General features: G+C 37.6%; 1 protein-coding gene across 2 annotated transcripts in view; it reads left to right on the forward strand.

Annotated features, from left to right (window-relative positions):
- The first annotated feature begins 327 nt into the window (after window positions 1–327).
- The window catches only part of LOC138703414 (medium-chain acyl-CoA ligase ACSF2, mitochondrial-like), a 107,532-nt gene continuing 86,196 nt past the window's right edge, over window positions 328–21,663 (forward strand). For both annotated transcript variants that reach the window (XM_069831252.1, XM_069831253.1), the window contains exon 1: window positions 328–472. In XM_069831252.1, coding sequence (XP_069687353.1) covers window positions 402–472 — 71 coding nt within the window. In that variant the 5' untranslated portion in view covers window positions 328–401. The remainder of the gene's footprint in view (window positions 473–21,663) is intronic.

Consider the following 21,663-nt stretch of genomic DNA (forward strand, 5'->3'; position numbering starts at 1 on the left):
ATACCGCCGCCCATCAAAATTTCCGCCGTAAACTAGGCCCTACCGTGGCCTACTGGAACGGACCTTGGTTTTCGAAGGATGTCAAGGTCGCTTCAACTATATGCAACGAAACATCGAGGTACACACGAAAGCACGAATTTATAGCAACTCCAGATCTGACGTTTTGACAGGATGGAAATGCAGTAGTTTCCACCTCCAAATCCTCTTCAGTACCTTCTCTCCAGGTAGGCTACAATAACACGAAGCGATCCATTCACATAACTTGAGGAGGAGAGCTTGCGCAGACGTACGGTGGCGGAGGGGAGGTGACGTTGTTATCCGGAACTTGGAATCAACAGTTGAAAGTTTTACTAGTTCAGAAGTTTGGACGTTATAGTGTAGTGTGTGTGTAGTAGCCGACCATGCTGCAGCTGTGGCGACATCGCCTATCAGTCAGTTCCTGTCTCCACTGTTACAAATCCTTCACAAGAAGGTGAGTTTTGGAGTTCTAACACTTCATGCAGTTCAGTGTCGGCTGATTGGCTAAGGCAAGTGAGGCCGGGTCTCAGTCGCTTGGCTTCCTTAAACTCAAAATATTATGTTTTAGTCATATATAACTTATGATCAGGGCTGGCGGTTTCGGAAAAAAAAAAAAAAAAGAAAAAAGAAACAAGTTATGTGCACATAGGGTTGTGATTACTGATCTACGTCATGCAGTCTCTGTTTACGATCATCATAACACAACCACCGATTACAGTGATCCTAAGGAGGCGGTGTTATATGAAGGTACTGGAAGTTAGTGTTCAATGCATACAGCGGAAACAATATGCTGCAACGAATAAATATTAAGTAAAATATTGTCAAGGGACTGAACAGTAAGCAATTCAGTGCAAAGTTTGTCGTTGAGTTACAGAAGGACGAAAACACATATATAGGCCTATAGGTCCAGTGTAATGCTTATATATATATATATATATATATATATATATATATACATACATACATACATACATACATACATACATACATACATACATACATACATACATATGAGCTGTTCAGAGCAGAAGTGGTGTTAGTAAAAAATGGGTAATCAGGGTTAAAGTAAATTTTCTGTAAAATACAGCGCAAAGTAGCAATTAATATTCAACTTATTTAAGCTATTAGTAGTCAGTTGATAGCACGAAGGGGATATTAACTGCTACTTTGCGCTGTATTTTACAGAATTTTTACTTCAATCCTCATAACCCAATTTGACTTACACATATATGAAAAATATTGCATTAATGGAAAATAAGGATGCTGCAGACATGCATTGCACGTTATAAATAAAATTAGACGTCAAAGTCGATTTTTCCAGAGAGTTGTGTAAAATTCAAGAACATCAAAAAGAAATCCTACTATAAGGCATTTTCAAATGTTGAACGTTTGAAGTTATATAAGTACACAAACACCAGTCTTTTCATGGTACAATCACTTATAGAATATATGGATAGGGAAAAACATCGAATTCCAATCGTAATTTATTTTGAAAATGTGCGTACATCGGTTTTTCATAAAATCGACTATTCACTTGTAGATAAATTATATACACAATTCATTTAAATGATTCATATGTTATTCTTTAAATACGTAGATATGTAAGTAAGTTATGTAGAGACTAAATGTTATTTCAAGTTATGTATCCATACAGGGATGTGCAACTTAGCCTTGACTACCTATTTTAGGACAACTTGTAGTCTGCGTAGTCTTGTATGTAGTTGTAGCTCCAAGAACTGTTCGTGCACACAGCTGATAGTCCACCGAGGTATACACACCTTTGCTTATATGACCGTCTGCTCATGCCAAGCGACCAACATCTAGTATGCTATAGTAAATGTACCATTAACCCTTACGTCCACGAGACCGAAACGCCAGGCCTGCATATGATATTTTTTATTAGGTTATTTTACGACGCTTTATCAACATCTAGGTTATTTAGCGTCTGAATGAAATGAAGGTGACAATGCCGGTGAAATGAGTCCGGGGTCCAGCACCGAAAGTTACCCAGCATTTGCTCGTATTGGGTTGAGGGAAAACTCTGGAAAAAACCTCAATCAGGTAACTTGTCCCGACCGGGATTCGAACCCGGGCACCTAGTTACGCGGTCAGACGCGCTGACCGTTACTCCACAGGCGTAGACTGCATATGATATTAGTTATTTGAAGTATTGTTGAAGTATTAGAAAACTTTGTGATGTAGACAGACTTGTCTTGCAGTAAAATTTGTTCCTGAGGCCCGAAATGTTCCGGTCGGGTCTGACTTCTGTATTTCATATGTTTCCACGCGTTTTGAGGTTGCACTCGGAAAGCTGAAATTGGGGCACATTTCTTGTGGCCTTGTGGCCTCGTGGCCTAGTAGGTATTCGCCCACCCGCACAGTGTGTAATTTAGCGAGTCTAGCCGGCCAAAAATCATTTCTCGAAAACTAATCGCTCAATTTTCATAAAATTTGGTATGTAACTTCAATTATTGAAGTAGATAAGTTTTCAATAATGAAAATGAAAATAACAACTATTTTTACTGAAAATAAAATTAGTAATATTGCAAAAAAAATCGATTTCAGTGAAAAAATAAATTAATGTCCATAATGTGGAATGCGCTTAAAATTGAAAGCGTAAGACGAAGGAATATTGCTACATATCTTATTCGTTCAGACGTCAGATGCATCCCCATCAGAATCTGTATCCACGCTGCTAGTCTTTCCTTCGGCAGCACCGAGTAATGGAGGCTCGGAGAGAACTGTAGCACTACTATTAAAATCGACAGCGATTTTCTCTTTTTAATTTCTTTAAGCTGGTGATGTAAGTGTCCAAAGAAATAAGTAGCCTCAGTAAAAGATCGGTATTTGTGTCTTTCTTGATGTTTTTCTTGCGAAGACTTCTCTGAAAAGTCTAATATAGTATTTGTTCCTCGTTTCCTGGGCTTCCTCAGGTAGTTTGCCAGTAGGTATAATAGTGTTATGTGACCTTCTGTCCATGAGCCAAGAGTTTGTAAAGGGTTGTAGGCATATAATACTATTTGTGCAAGCATAAACATAATTCCCTTGTCTTCCTTGCATACATGTCAAGTGCCCGTTTATCAGTATTGCAAAACCTCAAGAAAAAGGTTTCTAATAGAGTGTAAACGACTAATTAAATTTCCATCTATTCCCGTAATATATGCGAAAGTGGAAACCTCCCTGAAAAATATTCTTGCGGTATTTGCATCGTTTTTATTGCGACTGCTTTGTTTTATCATGTCAACAAGGTAGTCCTCTTTCCTGCCTGAACCTATCCTATCTTCAATGTTTCGCAATAAATGAAACGGTGGATTTAAATTAACTTTTAAAAGATTTTGCATTTTCCTTAATTCTTTATATTGATTAGAGGTCAACTGTAAATCAGTAATCAAAGCGAGATCCTTATTAGGTGACAATTGTTGGTTGTTCCTGCAAAATCAATTTTCACGTTTTTTTCTCGATTTTGTCGCACGTTGAAGTGATGCAAGTAAAAGCTCTCCTACAATATTGGCCGTATCTCTTTTCCCAGAAGTTCTGAAACTCATATGGGCAGCAGAAAGCTTTTCTTCTGGTGATCTTTTTTTAAAAAGTGGACAAAATTTTTTCCGTTTTGATCTTTCGCTCAGTTCTCCGAAAAGTTTACGTGGACGTCCCCGAATGCTTGTACGGGCAGACTCAAATTGGAATTGTTTTGTAGTAGATTTCAAAGTATTATATATTTTATTCTCAGACTTTGCATCTTGGTTCAAACATAGCACATTATATTTTAAGAAAATTTTCTCATTCATGTTGTATTTTTCCCACCGTAATCGAATTTTCGAGCATAGAAAATTAATTAATTTGTTTATTGACTGTAAAATGTCTTCAGAGTAATCTTTGAGACCAAAATGTTCAATTATAATTGAGAATTTCACTTTTTTCTCGCTATTGTTCCATACCTGGAAAACAGCTCTCCGGATTACGGAGCGCATGGTGTCTGAAAATAATTAATAGTTTTTCTGTCTGCATCTGGTTGCAGAAAAAAATCACGACGTCTTGCTCAGAAAAGCATAATGAATATCTCCACAAAATTTTAGCGAGGTGATAGAGGGCTACACCTTTTAAAATTCAACTCAAATTAATGTAATAAGATAGAACTTTGACTCTCTGCACATGTATATTCAGACACTTATTCTAGACAATAAGATAATAATTTTTAGCAAAAGAATTAGTTTATTTGTAAGTATATACCTTCTTATAATATATCCACACTGTATATTAAAGAAAAATATTATATTAACTTCCTCACTTTGCATCATCCAAATACAAACTGCGCGCCCGCCTCTGCAGCGTAAATGATCTTATCGCAGATATGCAACTTTCGCTCTGTTGTGAGGGTCTCCTAACAGATGTAAGCATCTGTCTACACTTGGATAGTATACTTTGGAGTGTTATAAACACGTCTATATAAGAATTTAGAATTAAAGATGGGGTGTGAAAATTGATTTTTGGCCGGCTAGCTGCTTGAAATTACACACTGTGACCCGTCAGCCTTCACTTCTCCCATTGAGAACTCGGACTTTTGTCAATGCAAGTCTCAAGGTTGGGATGGGATGGGGTGAGAATAACAGTGGTGAATTGTCGTGTGATTCAGTGTGGTTGTGTGTTTAGGGAAAACAGAAATCGAAAGAGATGCGAGAAATAATGATGATAACAATAACAAATTCATTGTTAGAGTATCCTTTTCGAGAGGAAATAATAGGCCTATTGAAAGGAGGAAAGTTTTAAATTAAGACAGACCTACGCCATTACTGACAATTTTTCAGAAACATAATCTTAAAACGCGTGCTTTCAATGCTGGTGTGAGCAACATAAATGGGTTTTTGGTAATGTGGTGCGAAATAAACTTTTCTGTTGGTCGTGCTTATTGCTGTCAAAGAGAGCGGGGGGGGGGGAGGAGGGAGAGAGAGAGAGAGAGAGAGAACAGTGTGGCCTACTACAGCTTCAGCGATCTGAAAAATATTTCCAGGGGAATTTCAACACATGTTTCTTCAGCTGAAATAATATGCGCTGCTTTATGAAAATTAAACAGTTACTGAAATAAACTCAGATCATAGCAACTTATTTGATGAGTGACATGTTATTTTTCACTAATGATGATGATGATAATAATAATGATGATGATAATAATAATAATTATTATTATTATTGTCATTATCATAATAATTGTTATTGTTATTATTATTGTCATTATCATGATAATAATAATAATAATAATATTATTATTATTATTATTATTATTTTGATAATTATTATTTGCATTGTTTTCTTCATCTGACATAATTAGGAACATCAAATCCAGACGTCTGAGATGGATAGGGCATGTAGTGCGTATGGGCGAATCCAGAAATGCATATAGAGTGTTAGTTGGGTGATCGGAGGGAAAAAGACCTTTGGGGAGGCCGAGACGTAGATGGGTGGAGAATATTAAAATGGATTTGAGGGAGGTAGAATGATGATGATTAATCTTGCACAGGATAGGAACCGACGGTGGGCTTATGTGAGGGCGGCAATGAAGCTGCGGGTTCCTTAAAAGCCATTTGTAAGTAATTAAGTAAATAAATAACAATAATAATAATACAATAATTATGTCAGTCATAATAAAATATCATCAATAATAAACATTTTGCACGGGAGGTAGCCTACTTACACTAGTTACAACAGACCTCGCCGAGGATTTCGGTCAAGGGCCGCCACTGATTCAGTTACATTCAAATGGCACATCCCGACCTTCAGCTACGTAAAGTAGTCCGCTTTGCAATTTCTTCTATTCATAGCTGTTGTAAAAGTGTCACTACGTAACAACAAAACACCGATAAGTCAAGATTATTGTATATTGACTGTGACTCTGAAATACGTCATGGACATGCAAAACTTTGCAGTGTATTAAATACTGGATGTCAACAATTAAGTCAGAAGTGCGTGCACGAACACAATTGCTACAGGTCACGGAATCGAGTGCCTGTTATCGTTGTAACTTACGCTTAGGCCTACTTTAATCTTCGTGTTCTACCTACAAGTCACTGTCAACATATTAAAATAGCAACAACATCAGATTCAATAGGCTGCTAGGTTAGGTTTAGATAGATTAGATCGCAGTGGCTACGGGCGGGTTAAGACTAACGTTTGCACGTCGGCCATACTGAGGCCTATTGTGCACCCCGAATATTATGGAATGGAGGAGGATGAGGGTATACCAGCCTACCGGCCGCATGTGACCCCTCACCCGCCCACCCAATGGGGATGTTCTCCATCCTCAATTTCTGGTGAATAGCTCTTTGTAACGTATTCAACAGATGGCCTCCTACCCTCCCCTGCTGTAAGTTCTTACCACCAAGGTGACCAAGCAGCACAGCATCCATTCCAACGGCCTTTCCAAGGTGTCGAAGCGTCCTTGGAAGTGCTCTTAAGGAATGAATCCTGGCAGAAATATTGCGGAAGGCTGGGCACCCAGGAACGATTGCGGAGAGGACGCCTCCTCCCGTAAGCGGATGAAGACATGCGGCTTGACCTGAACATGGCTATTGAATGAAATGAGGAAGATGAATGATATGATATGAAATCTAAATTCTTTTTCTACACCGGGAGGGAAGGGAAAATTGACCGTGGCAATGAAAATTCCAACCCTACATTTGCCTAAGTAATTGTGGAAAACCACAGAAAAACCACAGTCAGGTTGGTCGGTCCGGCAATCGAACCACGGACCTCCCGAATGTGAGTCCCATGCGATACGCATAAACCAACTCTCTCAGTAATAGGCTGCTAACTTTTGAAAGCCAAATGTAGGGGAACTTGTAGACGCATCATTTTTTACGACGAAACCTGGAGTTCGAACTTTAAAAAAAATTATATGGACAGAGACAACACTTGTGGCTTACGTTAAATTAATTTACGCGTCAAAGGCAATAGAATAAGCGAACTAACTATACCAAGTATTTATTAATTGACTTGCATTAAATGTTATCTGTGACGAAATATTTTAGAATATACCTCGCAGCTATAGAAACCCACTAACTCTCGTGTAGTCCGGATTTGTGCGGCCTCGCACCTCTCATGCGTCGGTTCAGAAACACCAAGGTCTTTTTTTGTTACCTTGTACGGAGAAGGGACTCAAAGGCTTGCACTGCAGCCTGAGGTTTATTGTGGTTACCACTCCTAAGTGAATGACTGAGTAGGCGAACGGCCGCTATATGACAGGGTTCACCATTTGGCGGACCTCGTTGGTAATTCCTTGACCTTCCGGATCGGCTCAACAGTAAGTTAACACTTAAATTTTCCTCATGAATTAAATTTCTGTGCTAACACTCATCTATGTAACACACACATACAGTTTTCTTTCTTATGTCTTAATCTCTTTTGATGAAGGATCGGAGTCCACACCTGTGGACTAACGGTTAGCACGTCTGGCCCGGGTTCGATTCCCGGTCGGGACAAGTTATCTGGTTGATGTTTTTTCCGGGGTTTTCCCTCAACCCATTACGAGCAAATGCTGGGTAACTAACGGTGCTTGACCTCGGACTCATTTCACCGGCATTATCACCATCTCATTCAGACGCTAAATAACCTAAGCTGTTGATAAAGCGTCGTAAAATAACCTACTAAAATAAAATAAAATGAAGGATCGGTGGAGCGAAGAAAATTTATTCTTTCCGGCACCGGAATTCGAACCCGGATTTTCAGCTCTACGTGCTGACGCTCTATCCATTAAGCCACACTGGATTCCAATTTCGATGCCGGATTCAATCCTCTCAGTTTAAGCTCCACCTCTTAGTTTCACTTTGGTAGCCAACCCTCATGCACTGTGTCACAGATATGTGACAGTGGCACAATGTCCAACACACTAATGTACAGAGGTGCACTCCTTACGAGTGACTAAGTGGCCGTAATCCGACGGAATGAGCGCCGTCTTAAATCACTAAGTGATTATATACGCATATCATATTATTGCGATGTACCGAAGTACATACGATATTTCCGTGCAGGAATTCTGCGTTATCATATGATGAAGGATCGGTAGAGCGGAGAAAAATTCTCTCCCGCATCGGGATCCCAACCCGGGTTTTCAGCTCTACAGTACTTGCTGACGCTCTATCCACTGAGCCACACGGGATTCCAATTCCGATGTCGGATTGAATCCTCGCCTTCGTCATATGATAACGCAGAATTTCTGCACGGAAATATATGTACTTCGTACATCGCAATAATATTAATCTATTTTGTTTGAAACCTGTTTATATAATTTTTCATTTTAAATTTTATTGTGAGCTATTCTGCGACGCAAGGCAAACCCAAAATATTGGGTCAGACTAATAAATTAAATACAAATGTGCGCGCAGTGACTGTTTTATTAACGTTTGTGAGTTGTTTCTGAAGACATCGTTTTAGTAAGTTAGATTAAGATTTCTAGCCGACAATTTGTAATGTAAAATATGAACACCGTAAGAAAAAAAGTATATTATTAAAACTGACAACTTTTATCAGAATTGACTGCTACTGCATCACGTTGACTAACAGACCTAGAACTCCACCGTTGCATTTACCAACATGTTGTAATAATCAAGGATTGTAATTTAAAAGAAAAGATACTGTGACACCAAGGACATGCCGTTTGCAGAAAAATACCCTGTTAGTGCGATGGATAAAAATACAAAAAGTTGTAAGTCCATGAAACACTTTGTTGGAATTGACGAAATAAGTTTTTGTGAGCAATCATGGGATTTTATCTTGTTGTCAAAGTGCTCTGCAAGTTTTACGTCTTTCAGTTTGTGACTCGTAATGTGAATATTATACCAAGACAAATTAGCTATACCAATAATTTTTTTTCAATACTTTGGACATACAATCTTTGTGCTCTTAGCCATTGAAGTAACCCTGGAAAATCTGCAATATATATTATCCTACTTATCAAGTATTCTACAGTACTCACGTTAGTAGTATATTTATGACGAAACAAAAAAGTACACTGAAGCCTTTCTACGCATATAAATTTAGAATTCTCGAAAAAAAAAAAAAACAGAACATGGAGACTTTTACTGACGCAGATGTGGGTAAAGATGTATGATTTGTGTCGAAAAGACATTATTTGAGAACAGAGAAGGTTTTATCAATGCTCTCCAACGTGTGCCAATCCCAGATTCTTCAAATACAGGAAATATCCACGTGTTAGCCCAACAAAACAAAACTAAACTGAGATAAGTCTAAAAGGCACACCATCTTGTGCGTTTTCAGAGCATAACTCGTGTGTGATTACATTACAGACAACGCTGAGATATTAACATTTGCGCGTTACTCAAACATTTTCTGAGAAGTCGCTAACTGCATCTTGTTGGAGCGATAATTATTTTTTGGGCTAGATTCATAAAAAAATACCATCAATTATAACTGACTGTGCCCTAAACAGAATATAAGCGTGTCCCATTTATCTTGTGCACATATTATAACTTTTTTTGTTTGGATAGGTGCTGGAATTCTTTGTTTTTGAAAGTTATGTTAGAACGAGGGGCTAACATAAGTGTAGAGATTTGGTGCATGTAACTACATTATGGTACAAGATACACGTGACGTCACCAATTTTTCAAATAGCACTACATACTTTAACCATGTTACATTGATTAAACAACATTAAGAAGAGTTCAAAAATGTATCACAATGTCACCTTCCCAATCATTAATAACAATAAAAGTCCACATCTGTGGAGTAACGATCAGCGCGTCTGGCCGCGAAACCAGGTAGCCCGGGTTCGATCGGGACAAGTTACCTGGTTGAGGTTTTTTCCGGGGTTTTCCCTCAACCCAATATGAGCAAATGTTGGGTAATTTTCGGTGCTGGACCCCAGACTCATTTCACCGGCATTATCTCCTTCATCTCATTCAGACGCTAAATAACCTAAGATGTTGATAAGCGTCGTAAAATAACCTACTAAAAAAAAACAATAAAATTCAAAATAAATGCCATCAGAATGTGCCGTTTGTTGTGGTGCCCCATTCATCTTGTGCATTAACTTACACAAAACGAAAAACGATTGACGTCCGTACACGTCTTGTGTTGTGTGTTTGCTGTCTTAACACGTAAACAAATCACAACAACTATCGACGCCACAATCCACGTACAGTGGCCTGCACGTTCTCCGGACCTGTCGCCATTCGATTTCTTTCTGTGGGGAACTGTAAAGGACAGTGTGTACCAGAACATTCTTACAACACCAAACGACATACAGCAACGCATTCGACAGCCTTGTGTGTCCATTCAGCCAGCAACATGCCGGACAGTCATACGGTCTTTCTCGGAACGCCTTCGAATGTGCATTAATGTGAATGGTCACCATTTGGAACATCTGTGACTCTCAAAGCACAACATTATCACATTGGAAGTACGTTTTTGTTTCGTTTTGTTGTTATTGATTAGGAACGTGACATAGTGATACATTTTTGAACTCGTCTTAATGTGTGTAATCAATGTAACATGATGTCTTCCGGTGTCTTCTATTTTGAGACATTATTATTATTATTATTATTATTATTATTATTATTATTATTATTATCATCATCATCGTTAAACTAGCATAGACCTAGTTCTTAGTTTGTCTTGCCTTAACAAAATCAGTAGCGTTATTCGAGGAAAAGAGTATGATTTACTATCATCATTTATAGTGGCGAAATATCCCACGACAATGGTTAATTATTGACACATGATTTGCATTATTTAGGATACAACATATGCAGCAATGCGATTTTAATGTTGAGCATGCCGAGTTTAGTGTAACGTACCTACTCCCATCATCCTCGAAGCCAAATCAAATATATTACGACATTACGAGTAATAAATAAAATTACTACAATTATTCGTTGTGGTAAAGTACAATATGGTGTACCGAAGATTTTACTTCATGTTTTCATTAAACTGACATGTCATGAGTGACGACAGAAAACAGCTCGGGGGAGCGAGATGCAGACATTACTGAAAATGAAATGGGGATCGGGGAGAGAAGATGCGCATGTGCCTATGGGCGGTAAAAAAAAATCGTCCCTGATATTCCTGAGATATTTGTTTATGTTTTGGGAAATGGTCAAATTTGAAAACCATTTCTAATCATATATTGCAGACTAACTTCCTAATTAATTTAATTCTAAGTCCTAATTTAAAAACTATTTACACACACTAAAATATCATAGCATTTGCTATTACTATCCACTACAGGTTAATCAGCAGGCCTATTAGATATTTATTTCACCACTGCATTGTGTGCAAGAAAAATTGCACAATAAATTGTACTATTCATGTATTGTGACTGCTGTTGGCATTAGTAAAAATCATAACACTTCAACGTCAATATATTTTTTAAAGAGAAAGGGATAAGTTAGTACCACTTGCAAATAATTAAATTATGAAGTCAGGGAAATGGAAGATAATACAGTACCTTAATTGATTGGAATAATAATAATAATAATAATAATAATAATAATAATAATAATAGCGCTCCGAGCGGCGGAATTGGCATTACAAGGGAACCACTTCAGACCCGTATTTCAAGCGCTATGCGGCAGCTTGTATAATCGCGTAAGCAACGGTTAGAAGTCTGCAGGTATTCAGGGCGCCACTTGGAGAAATATGAATAACATACTGCACAACAATGCAGAAAAAAGAAAAGTGATCCGGTATAATGTGTATAAATAAAATAGGCTAATTAGAGTTTACATTTCATATATCTTCTGGAAAGCTTAATATAAAAAAGTTTCTGTTAGCACTTTACGTAGTTTTATTGATGTATATGTGTTTTTGTACGAGAGAGAAAAAGAGATTGTTTTAAATTATGCCCTATTATAATTTGTAGTAGACCTACAGTTCAAGCCCTATACAACTCGGTCCGAAACATTGCGGATATGGATGTAACACTGTAAGAAACACGCACCCCCAAAATACCTTTATTAAATGATCATATTCCGATACACTATTGTACCACGGTCAAGCTATAACGAGGGGAGAGGGTAAATGATGTCCCCCATAATCCCGTTATATGGGGATTCTATGGTTTTGCTTTGTTCCTCCCCCAAAGAAACGGTTTTCTCTCCGCCTATAGCTCTTTCCATAAGAAGTTTTTGGACTCCAATCCTAAAAATAATTTTGTTGAGACGGTCCATGCACGTCACTTGGAAAGAAGAGAACTGCAGAGACAACATCATCATATTTGTCCAACGATTGAGATTTCTTTTCTTTAAGCATTACCAACTTCTTTCTTTCAATTGCTACAAGTTGGTGGCCTATCGAACCGCTTTCCTTCTTTGCACGCATAGTGCAAATAAATAGGCTACTATAGCTACGTTCATCTTTGAAAGCAGCAGTATCCGAACTGGCGGAACGCTGGTATAGTATGTCCGCTCAAATGAGAGCCACTTGGAACGTGCGATTGGACACACTTACCGCAGGGAGCAAGTAGGCACGCGACTCAGAGCAGGTTCCATGTAAACAACGCTGCGTTGCCATCTCTCCCTTCTGACGACTGAAGTGAACCTTCGTGTGCGTCTTGAGTCACTATTTAAATCAATTACACAAGATTCCAAGCTAGCTTCTAAGGAGCGATAATCACTTTCTTTTGTCTTTACATGTTCGATATACTTTACTCAATGCTTTTTATTGTTAATGTCGTCCATCACAGTTACTATTAAATCGCTTACTTCTTGGACAGTGTTATTTCCCAATGCATTTTCTGACCGGACATTTCTCTTCAGTTCCGACTAAACGAATTCTATGGCAATGGTAGGAGGGCAGTCGTAGTACAACATGGCCGTATTTTGATGATAGTTCGTCAATTACATACATCCTTTTTTTTTCAAATGGCTACGTTTTATCTCTTGTAACTTTGTTGTTGGGACTGGAGTGAGCAAAGGGATATTATTTTCACGTTTTAATGACATCTATTGCTTTTTTTTATTTCAGTAGGTTATTTTACGACGCTTTATCAACATCTGAGATTATTTAGCGTCTGAATGAGATGAAGGTGATAATGCCGGTGAAATGAGTCCGGGGTCCAACACCGAAAGTTACCCAACATTTGCTCATATTGGGTTGAGGGAAAACCCCGGAAAAAACCTCAACCAGGTAACTTGCCCCGACCGGGAATCGAACCCGGGCCACCTGGTTTCGCGGTCAGACGCGCTGACCGTTACTCCACAGGTGTGGACGACATCTATTGTTGATTTAGTGGTATGTACAGGATTTACAATACGGGAATGGTATGGGACATTATCCATAATGATGACATTCGGTTCTTCCAGTCGTTTTAGCAAACATTCCTCAAACCATTCTTCAAAGATTTCAGAATTCATAGTCCCACGGTAATTAGCCGGGGCATCACACATACTTTGGTAACGAATAATGCTCCTGGAATGAAACCATTTCTTCCCCTCGCATGTAAAATTACCATTCGTTGTTTTTTACCTGAAGAAAAATTGTCATCACAATAACTTGACCCATCTGACCAACGACACTTTACTCCGTCATGGGTATGATACCATGTTTCGTCTAAGTAGGCTATACTTCTTCATAACCCAGTTGTCGATAATACTCTATATTCCGTAAATACGAAGAACGCCACATCCGTATTCGTAATGATTCCATTGCTGCTGGTTGAGATCCATGAATTTTATATTTAAACCCCATTGAATGTAAGAGTTCCATTAAAGTAATTCTTTGATACAGAAACTCATATTGGGTTGCTTGTGTTTTATTACGCATTGCATTGAGAAGTTTGACGTTGAAGCTATTTTATTTTTTAGTTATATTATATGGAACACAAAAGCCACAATATACATGGCCTCCGGCATGATTTGGAAAGTTTATCGCGTAACCATAGTCCATAACCTTACACCATTTAAATTATTGTACGTAGGGGATTCGGCGCTCATGTCTGTACATGCAAGATACGCCACCGTAACCGATTACGTAACAACACTAGTTAAAATAATAATGTTCTCGTTATGCGACAAAAGAGATGTATGTTGCATTGTTAAGTATACCCTGAATTAGCATTGGCCATGAGAGAGTCGAAAATAATTATTTTGTATTCAGGTCTACTTCGAACAACCTTCGTTTCTCCGAAACTGTTTTTTCAACACAATGCAAAGAGTACAATAAGACGTTCATTCCAGTTCCACGTACATACATAAACTTATGGCCACGTGCATCAACGTCGGTTAATGTAACTTTACATACTTACAAATGGCTTTTAGAGAACCCGGAGATTCACTGCCGCCCTCACATAAGAACGTCATCGGTCCCTATCCTGAGCAAGATTAATCCAGTTCCTATCATTATATCTCACCTTCCTTAAATCAATTTTAATATTATCCTCCCACCTATGTCACGGCCTCCCAGAAGGTCTTTTTCCTTCCGGCCTCCCAACTAACACTCTATATGCATTTCTGGATTCGCCCATATGTGCTACATGCCCTGCCTATCTCAAACGTCTGGATTTAATGTTCTTAATTATGTCAGGTGAAGAATACATTGCGTCCAGTTCTGCGTTGTGTAACTTTCTTCATTCTCCTGTAACTTCATCCCTCTTAGCCCCAAATATTTTGCTAAGCACCTTATTCTCAAACACCTTTAGCCTCCGTTCCTCTCTCAAAGTGAGAGTCCAAGTTTCACAACCATACACAACAACGGTAAAATAACTGTTGTATAAATTTTAACTTTCAGGCTTTTTGGGGGCATATTGAATGACAAAAGCTTCTCAACCGAATAATGACAGACTTTTCCCATATTTATACTGCGTTTAATTTCCTCCTGAGTGTCATTATTTGTTACTGTTGAAATATTTGAATTTTTTTTCACATTTTCAAACGATAAATTTCCAATTTTTATATTTCAGTTTCGCACATATTCTGATCACGAGACAAAATCACTTACTTTGTCTTTTCGGAATTTATTTCCAAACCTATCTTTACTTGCTTCAAATAAAATTCCCGTGTGTCCTCTTACAGTTTGTGGATTTTCTCCAAACGTATTCACGTCATCCGCATAAAGGGATAAACAAGCAGCTAATGTAACCCGTTCAATTCCAAACCTTCTCTGTTATCCTGGACCGGTTAGTGTAACCAACCGTTAAAATTGCTACTTCGGTTGGGACTTAACAGGAGGTTAACCACGGTAGGCATCTTTAACAGGCCATAATCGAGTGGATAAACAGTGTTGCCACACACAAATTGTGTCCGCGTCAGTCTAACACCTGGAAATCTGTCACAATCCGTCTAAATTAAAAATAAATAAATAAATAATAATAATAATAATAATAATAATAATAATAATAATAAAACCCATTCAGTAACTTATATCTACAGTATATACAATAATAAAACTCAAATTTTAGCACAACTTACTTCCCAATCTTCATTAAAATATTAATTCGTCAACCCCTGATTAGATTACTACGAGTGAAACGGGGGATTCTTTAACATGGTACGGAATCCGTCAAAGCCATTCTTTTCCCGTCCGCTAAGTTGAAATTCCGTTAGTTTTGACGGAATTTCCGTCCAGTTGGCAACACTGTAGGATAAAGAAGATAACCACTGATCAGTAGGTCTAATAAAACAAAATGACGGCCAGGTGGCCAAGTGATTATTTCAAAGTCGATTATTATTGTAGTTAGGAGGAATTAGGTCACAGATAATTTCAGGAGAGATATCGTACATCAAACAACAAATGAATCACTTGGAGGAACTCACAAACAGAAACAGTTCTATTTCTCCTACTAATCAGCTACTTACTTGAAATTCTTTGCAATTGTAGAGTGTGATCCCAGAACTCGCTCAATTCATTTGGCCATTTTTATTATATACAGGGCATATCAAAAGTCCGGTAACACTTTCAATATTTTATTACACAAAAACTACTAATGATAGCACTTTCATACATACGTCAGTTTAAAGTCAAATTCTCAAAGTTCGTTTTACACCTTACAGAGATTCGATGTGTGAACCACGAGTGACTCGGCAGATGCCCAAACGATAATCAAACTCTTCCCATACCCTTTTCAACATATCCTCTGTGACCGTGGTGGCAGCTTCTCGAATTCTGGTTTTTAGTTCCTCTAAATCACGTGGCAAAGGCGGTACAAACACACGGTCCTTTAGGTACCAGCATAGAAAAAAGTCACATGCAGCCATATCGGGTGGCCTTGGTGGCCATGTCATGAAACATCTGTAATCTGCCGCTTAATTTTCAGCGACGAAGCGACATTCCATACGAGTGGGAAAATTAACAAGCACAACTGCCGTGTTTGGGGTACACAGAAACCTCACAGAATCATTGAACATGAGCGTGATTCACCAAAGGTGAATGTTTTCTGCGCGTTGTCACAACGAAAACTGTACGGACCTTTCTCCTTCATTGAGGCTACTGTGACTGGACATTCATATCTGGACATGTTGGAGCAATGGTTGGTGCCTCAACTTAGACAAGATCTCGATGACGATTTCATCTTTCAGGAAAATGGGGCTCGGCCACATTTCCACAATGCAGTTCGTGCTTACCTGAATACGGAGATGTCTGACCGTTGGATAGGACATGCTGGAGTAAGGGACAGATGTTTCATGACATGGCCACCAAGGTCACCCGATATGGCTGCATGTGACTTTTTTCTATGGGGGTAACTAAAGGACCGTGTGTTTGTACCGCCTTTTCCACGTGATTTAGAGGAACTAAAAACCAGAATTCGAGAAGCTACCGCCACGGTCACAGAGGATATGTTGAAAAGGGTATGGGAAGAGTTTGATTATCATTTGGACATCTGCCGAGTCACTCGTGGTTCACACATTGAATCTCTGTAAGGTGTAAAACGAACTTTGAGAGTTTGACTTTAAACTGACATGTGTTTGAAAGTGCTATCATTAGTAGTTTCTGTGTAACAAAATATTGAAAGTGTTACCGGACTTTTGATATGCCCTGTACATATATATAATTATATTTGAAGTCTCTGTCATTATAGTTTTCTTCCAAAACAACGCTAATCCTTATCTAAAAAATTTGTGTTCTTGTGCATGCCACATAAAAACTCACTCAATCCGTAGACCGGTGGATAAAAATACTAGCCCCGACCTTTCATAAAAATGGACTTAATGCGTTTTGGGATCACACTCTTCATTTGATTTCACTATTTTAAGAGGGAATACTCAAGTATCTCTTTTCCTACGTCTAAACGAAGGGAGGTTATGGATTGTTCAGGATATTGCACAGTTCCCTCGCATAATAGGTTAGGTTTTATTTATCATTGAGATCCACTTCGATTACGTGACCAATTTACAAATCATTTTAAATTACATTAAATTTCCTGCTTCGAATAAATCATCAGTTTGGTTATACAAAATATTTCTTTTCCACGAATTCACATCTGAGCTCATTATGACGCCATACTGCATCACATTATATAGAGGAAAGTATGTGGTCATTTAGCGTCCAAAATACCACTGCTGTATTATATACCAGTCGTAGCCCATGTTACAAAATAACACTGTTCCATTATAGGCCTATAGCTATTAGTACGATCGTTCCAAAATGCCATTGTTCTATTATATAATAATTGTAACGTACATGTTCCAAAATAACACTGTTCCATAATATACTAGTCGTACGCTCGTTCCGAAATACCACTGCTCCATTATATACTAGTCGTAACGTACATGTTCCAAAATATCACTATCCCATTAGATCTATATAATAGTCATATGCTCATGTTCCAAAATAACACTGTTCCATTATATAAGTTACTAGTCGTATGCTCATATTCCAAAATACTATTGTTTTATTATATACTAGTCGTATGCTCATGTTCCAAAATACCACTGTTCCATTAGGCCTTTCTAATAGTCATATGCTCATGTTCCAAAATACCACTGTTCCATTAGGCCTATATAATAGTCATATGCTCATATTCCAAAATACTATTGTTTCATTATATACTAGTCGTATGCTCATGTTCCAAAATACCACTGTTCCATTAGGCCTTTCTAATAGTCATATGCTCATGTTCCAAAATACCACTGTTCCATTAGGCCTTTTAATAGTCATATGCTCATGTTCCAAAATACCACTGTTCCATTAGGCCTATATAATAGTCATATGCTCATATTCCAAAATACTATTGTTTCATTATATACTAGTCGTATGCTCATGTTCCAAAATACCACTGTTCCATTAGGCCTTTCTAATAGTCATATGCTCATGTTCCAAAATACCACTGTTCCATTAAGCCTTTCTAATAGTCATATGTTCATGTTCCAAAATACCACTGTTCCATTAGGCCTATATAATAGTCATATGCTCATATTCCAAAATACTATTGTTTCATTATATACTAGTCGTATGCTCATGTTCCAAAATACCACTGTTCCATTAGGCCTTTCTAATAGTCATATGCTCATGTTCCAAAATACCACTGTTCCATTAGGCCTTTTAATAGTCATATGCTCATGTTCCAAAATACCACTGTTCCATTAGGCCTATATAATAGTCATATGCTCATATTCCAAAATACTATTGTTTCATTATATACTAGTCGTATGCTCATGTTCCAAAATACCACTGTTCCATTAGGCCTTTCTAATAGTCATATGCTCATGTTCCAAAATACCACTGTTCCATTAAGCCTTTCTAATAGTCATATGTTCATGTTCCAAAATACCACTGTTCCATTAGGCCTATATAATAGTCATATGCTCATATTCCAAAATACTATTGTTTCATTATATACTAGTCGTATGCTCATGTTCCAAAATATCACTGTTCCATTAGGCCTTTCTAATAATCATATGCTCATGTTCCAAAATACCACTGTTCCATTAGGCCTATATAATAGTCATATGCTCATGTTCCAAAATAACACTGTTCCATTGTATACTAGTCGTATGATCATGTTCCAAAATACCACTGTTTTATTATATACTAATCATATGCTCATGTTCCAAAATACCACTGTTCCATTAGGCCTTTATAATAGTCATATGCTCATGTTACAAAATAACACTGTTCCATTGTATACTAGTCGTATGCTCATGTTCCAAAATACTATTGTTTTATTATATACTAATCATATGCTCATGTTCCAAAATACCACTGTTCCATTAGGCCTTTATAATAGTCATATGCTCATGTTCCAAAATAACACTGTTCCATTATATACTAGTCGTATGCTCATGTTCCAAAATACCACTGTTCCATTATATACTAGTTGTACACTTGTTCCAAAATATCAATCATTGTTCCATTACATACTAGTCGTAACGTACATGTTGCAAAATACCACTGTGCACCTATGTAGTTGTTATTTGGAACCTAGTATTCTAAAAGAACTGGAACAGTAAGAACTGTTACGAGAAAATAAGTTTTCACATCTCTATTCTGCACATCTACACTGACTTCATTTCGCGGTCGTCAGTATGACCTCTTATCTCAAGAACTTATCTACTACTTCCATTAGTTTAAAACAGCCCGAGATAATGTTAAGATGTAACCAGTTTCTACTGGGAAATTGACACGTGCAATACATGAAGTAAATATAAATAAATCATTTTCACAATAGAGCTAGCTGCATTCGCATAAAATTGATCGTACTACATAATTAACACTACTCTTAAACACTAGGCTGGAAAATGTTGGGGCAGACACTGTTATGATATAATTCCACTGCAAATTACAACAGTCAAAACGTGTTCACAGAATTAAAAAAGAAAGATTTCTGTCGTAATCTTGAATTTTGTACTTCCATTTATTATTATTATTATTATTATTATTATTATTACTATTATTATTATTATTATTATTATTATTATTATTATTATTATTATTATTATTGAGTAGTTAAGGCATGAGGCTTTCTTTTCACACCACCAGATATATAGCTATGTTCAGTGACAGAAAAACTCAAATTATAAACATAAAGCAAAACCACACCAAAACATACTGGTTACAGTTACACAAACTTTAAAACAGTGAAGCTAAACTTAAGAAAAAGAAAGATCTCTAAAAATAAATAAAGAAGAGTATGTAGTATTTTGTGGACCTGGAATAGATTTCTGAAAGAGTGGATTGGAATACGCTTATGCGGATCGTAAAGAAATTTGGTGTGGCTTAGAAAGATAGGAGATTATTCTGTAACCTTTATATCAAACGAGTCAAAGTCAGGATAGGAGAAGAAATGTCTGAGGGAAATCGAATAGGAAGAGGAGTACAAGCATTCCCTTTATCGCTTAGGTACCCTGTTTAACATCTACTTGGAGGAGGATTTAGTGAATAATTGTTTTCAGAACATGGGAGAGATGATAGTAGGGGGAAAAAGAATAAAGTGCATAAGATATGCTGATGATATGGCATTGTTAGCAGAAGACGGGATCATACTACTGGAGCTAAGTGATAATTGTGACCAGTATGAGATGAAGATAAATGCAAACATGACAATCGGAAGAAAAATAAAGATAAAGTGCGAATTGGAAATGACACAGTAGAACAAGTAGATATCTTTAAATACTTGGTGTACTACAAGCAGTAATATGAGCTACTGCCAAGAAGTCAAAAGAAGGATAGCAATGGCAAATAAAGTGCTTTGTGTGGAGTGTGATATTGCATGGGACAGAAATATGGACATTATGACGAAGTGAAGAGAAACTACTCTAAGAATTTGAATTGTAGGCATGGAGAAGAATGGAACGTGTGAAATGGACAGACAGAATAAGAGATGAAGCTGTCCTACAAAGAGTGGGTGAGAGTGGGTGAAGAAAGAATAATGCTGAATATGATCAGGAAGAGAAACAAATTGGCTGGATAACTGTCTAAGAAGAAACTGCCTGCTGAACGATGCACTGGAAGCAGGGGCGGCTCGTCCATAAGAGCTGCGGAGCTGCAGCACTCCCTGCTTTGACAGGAAAATAAAAATAATATTTATTTTAATTTTTAGAAGAATTGTTACAGCTTTTATTGGTAAATTGCTGTATATTTCATCTGACCGGGAATATGTACTATTATCTTATGCATAATCTTTTTGCGCGTCGACTGTATTGGAATTGACACTGCATTCAAAGTCGTCCTGGGATCTGCAGGGTGGTCAGTTCATAGAGAGAGTGTCTTGCTTGGTCAGGGGGTAGAGAGGTGAAGGGGAGCAGAGGAAAACTGCCGCTATTTAAAACCCATATTTCGCTGCAGTGGTTGCAGAGCCAGGCAGCAAGGGATCTTTCCTCTCCTCCCACACAGCTATTGTAATGCTGCGTCAAATGGATTCTCTATTCCCTTGAAACTTAATGACAAAATTTTTATTTTCTTTTCACATACTTATCGTTGTAGAATCTTATCGAGTTAATATAACGAAATTAATATTCTATTTTGCCTTATTATTACGAATATATCCAGCCTCCAGCAGAACCTAATATTTGCCTTAACTCAAAATGATTGCACGAGTAGAATCCTTTTGATATAGCACGTAAAATACGAAAGAGACTTCTTTTCCAGTTTTAGAAAATTGTTGACCATCAGTATATCTGAGTGTTGCTTTGCTGTGACGTCTTAATACCGTAACTTAACCAGTGCAAATATGCAAGCATGAGTGTGTGTGTGTGTGTGTGTGTG

The sequence above is a fragment of the Periplaneta americana genome, chromosome 7 (genome assembly GCF_040183065.1).
Source record: "Periplaneta americana isolate PAMFEO1 chromosome 7, P.americana_PAMFEO1_priV1, whole genome shotgun sequence".
NCBI classification, from domain to species: domain Eukaryota; kingdom Metazoa; phylum Arthropoda; class Insecta; order Blattodea; family Blattidae; genus Periplaneta; species Periplaneta americana.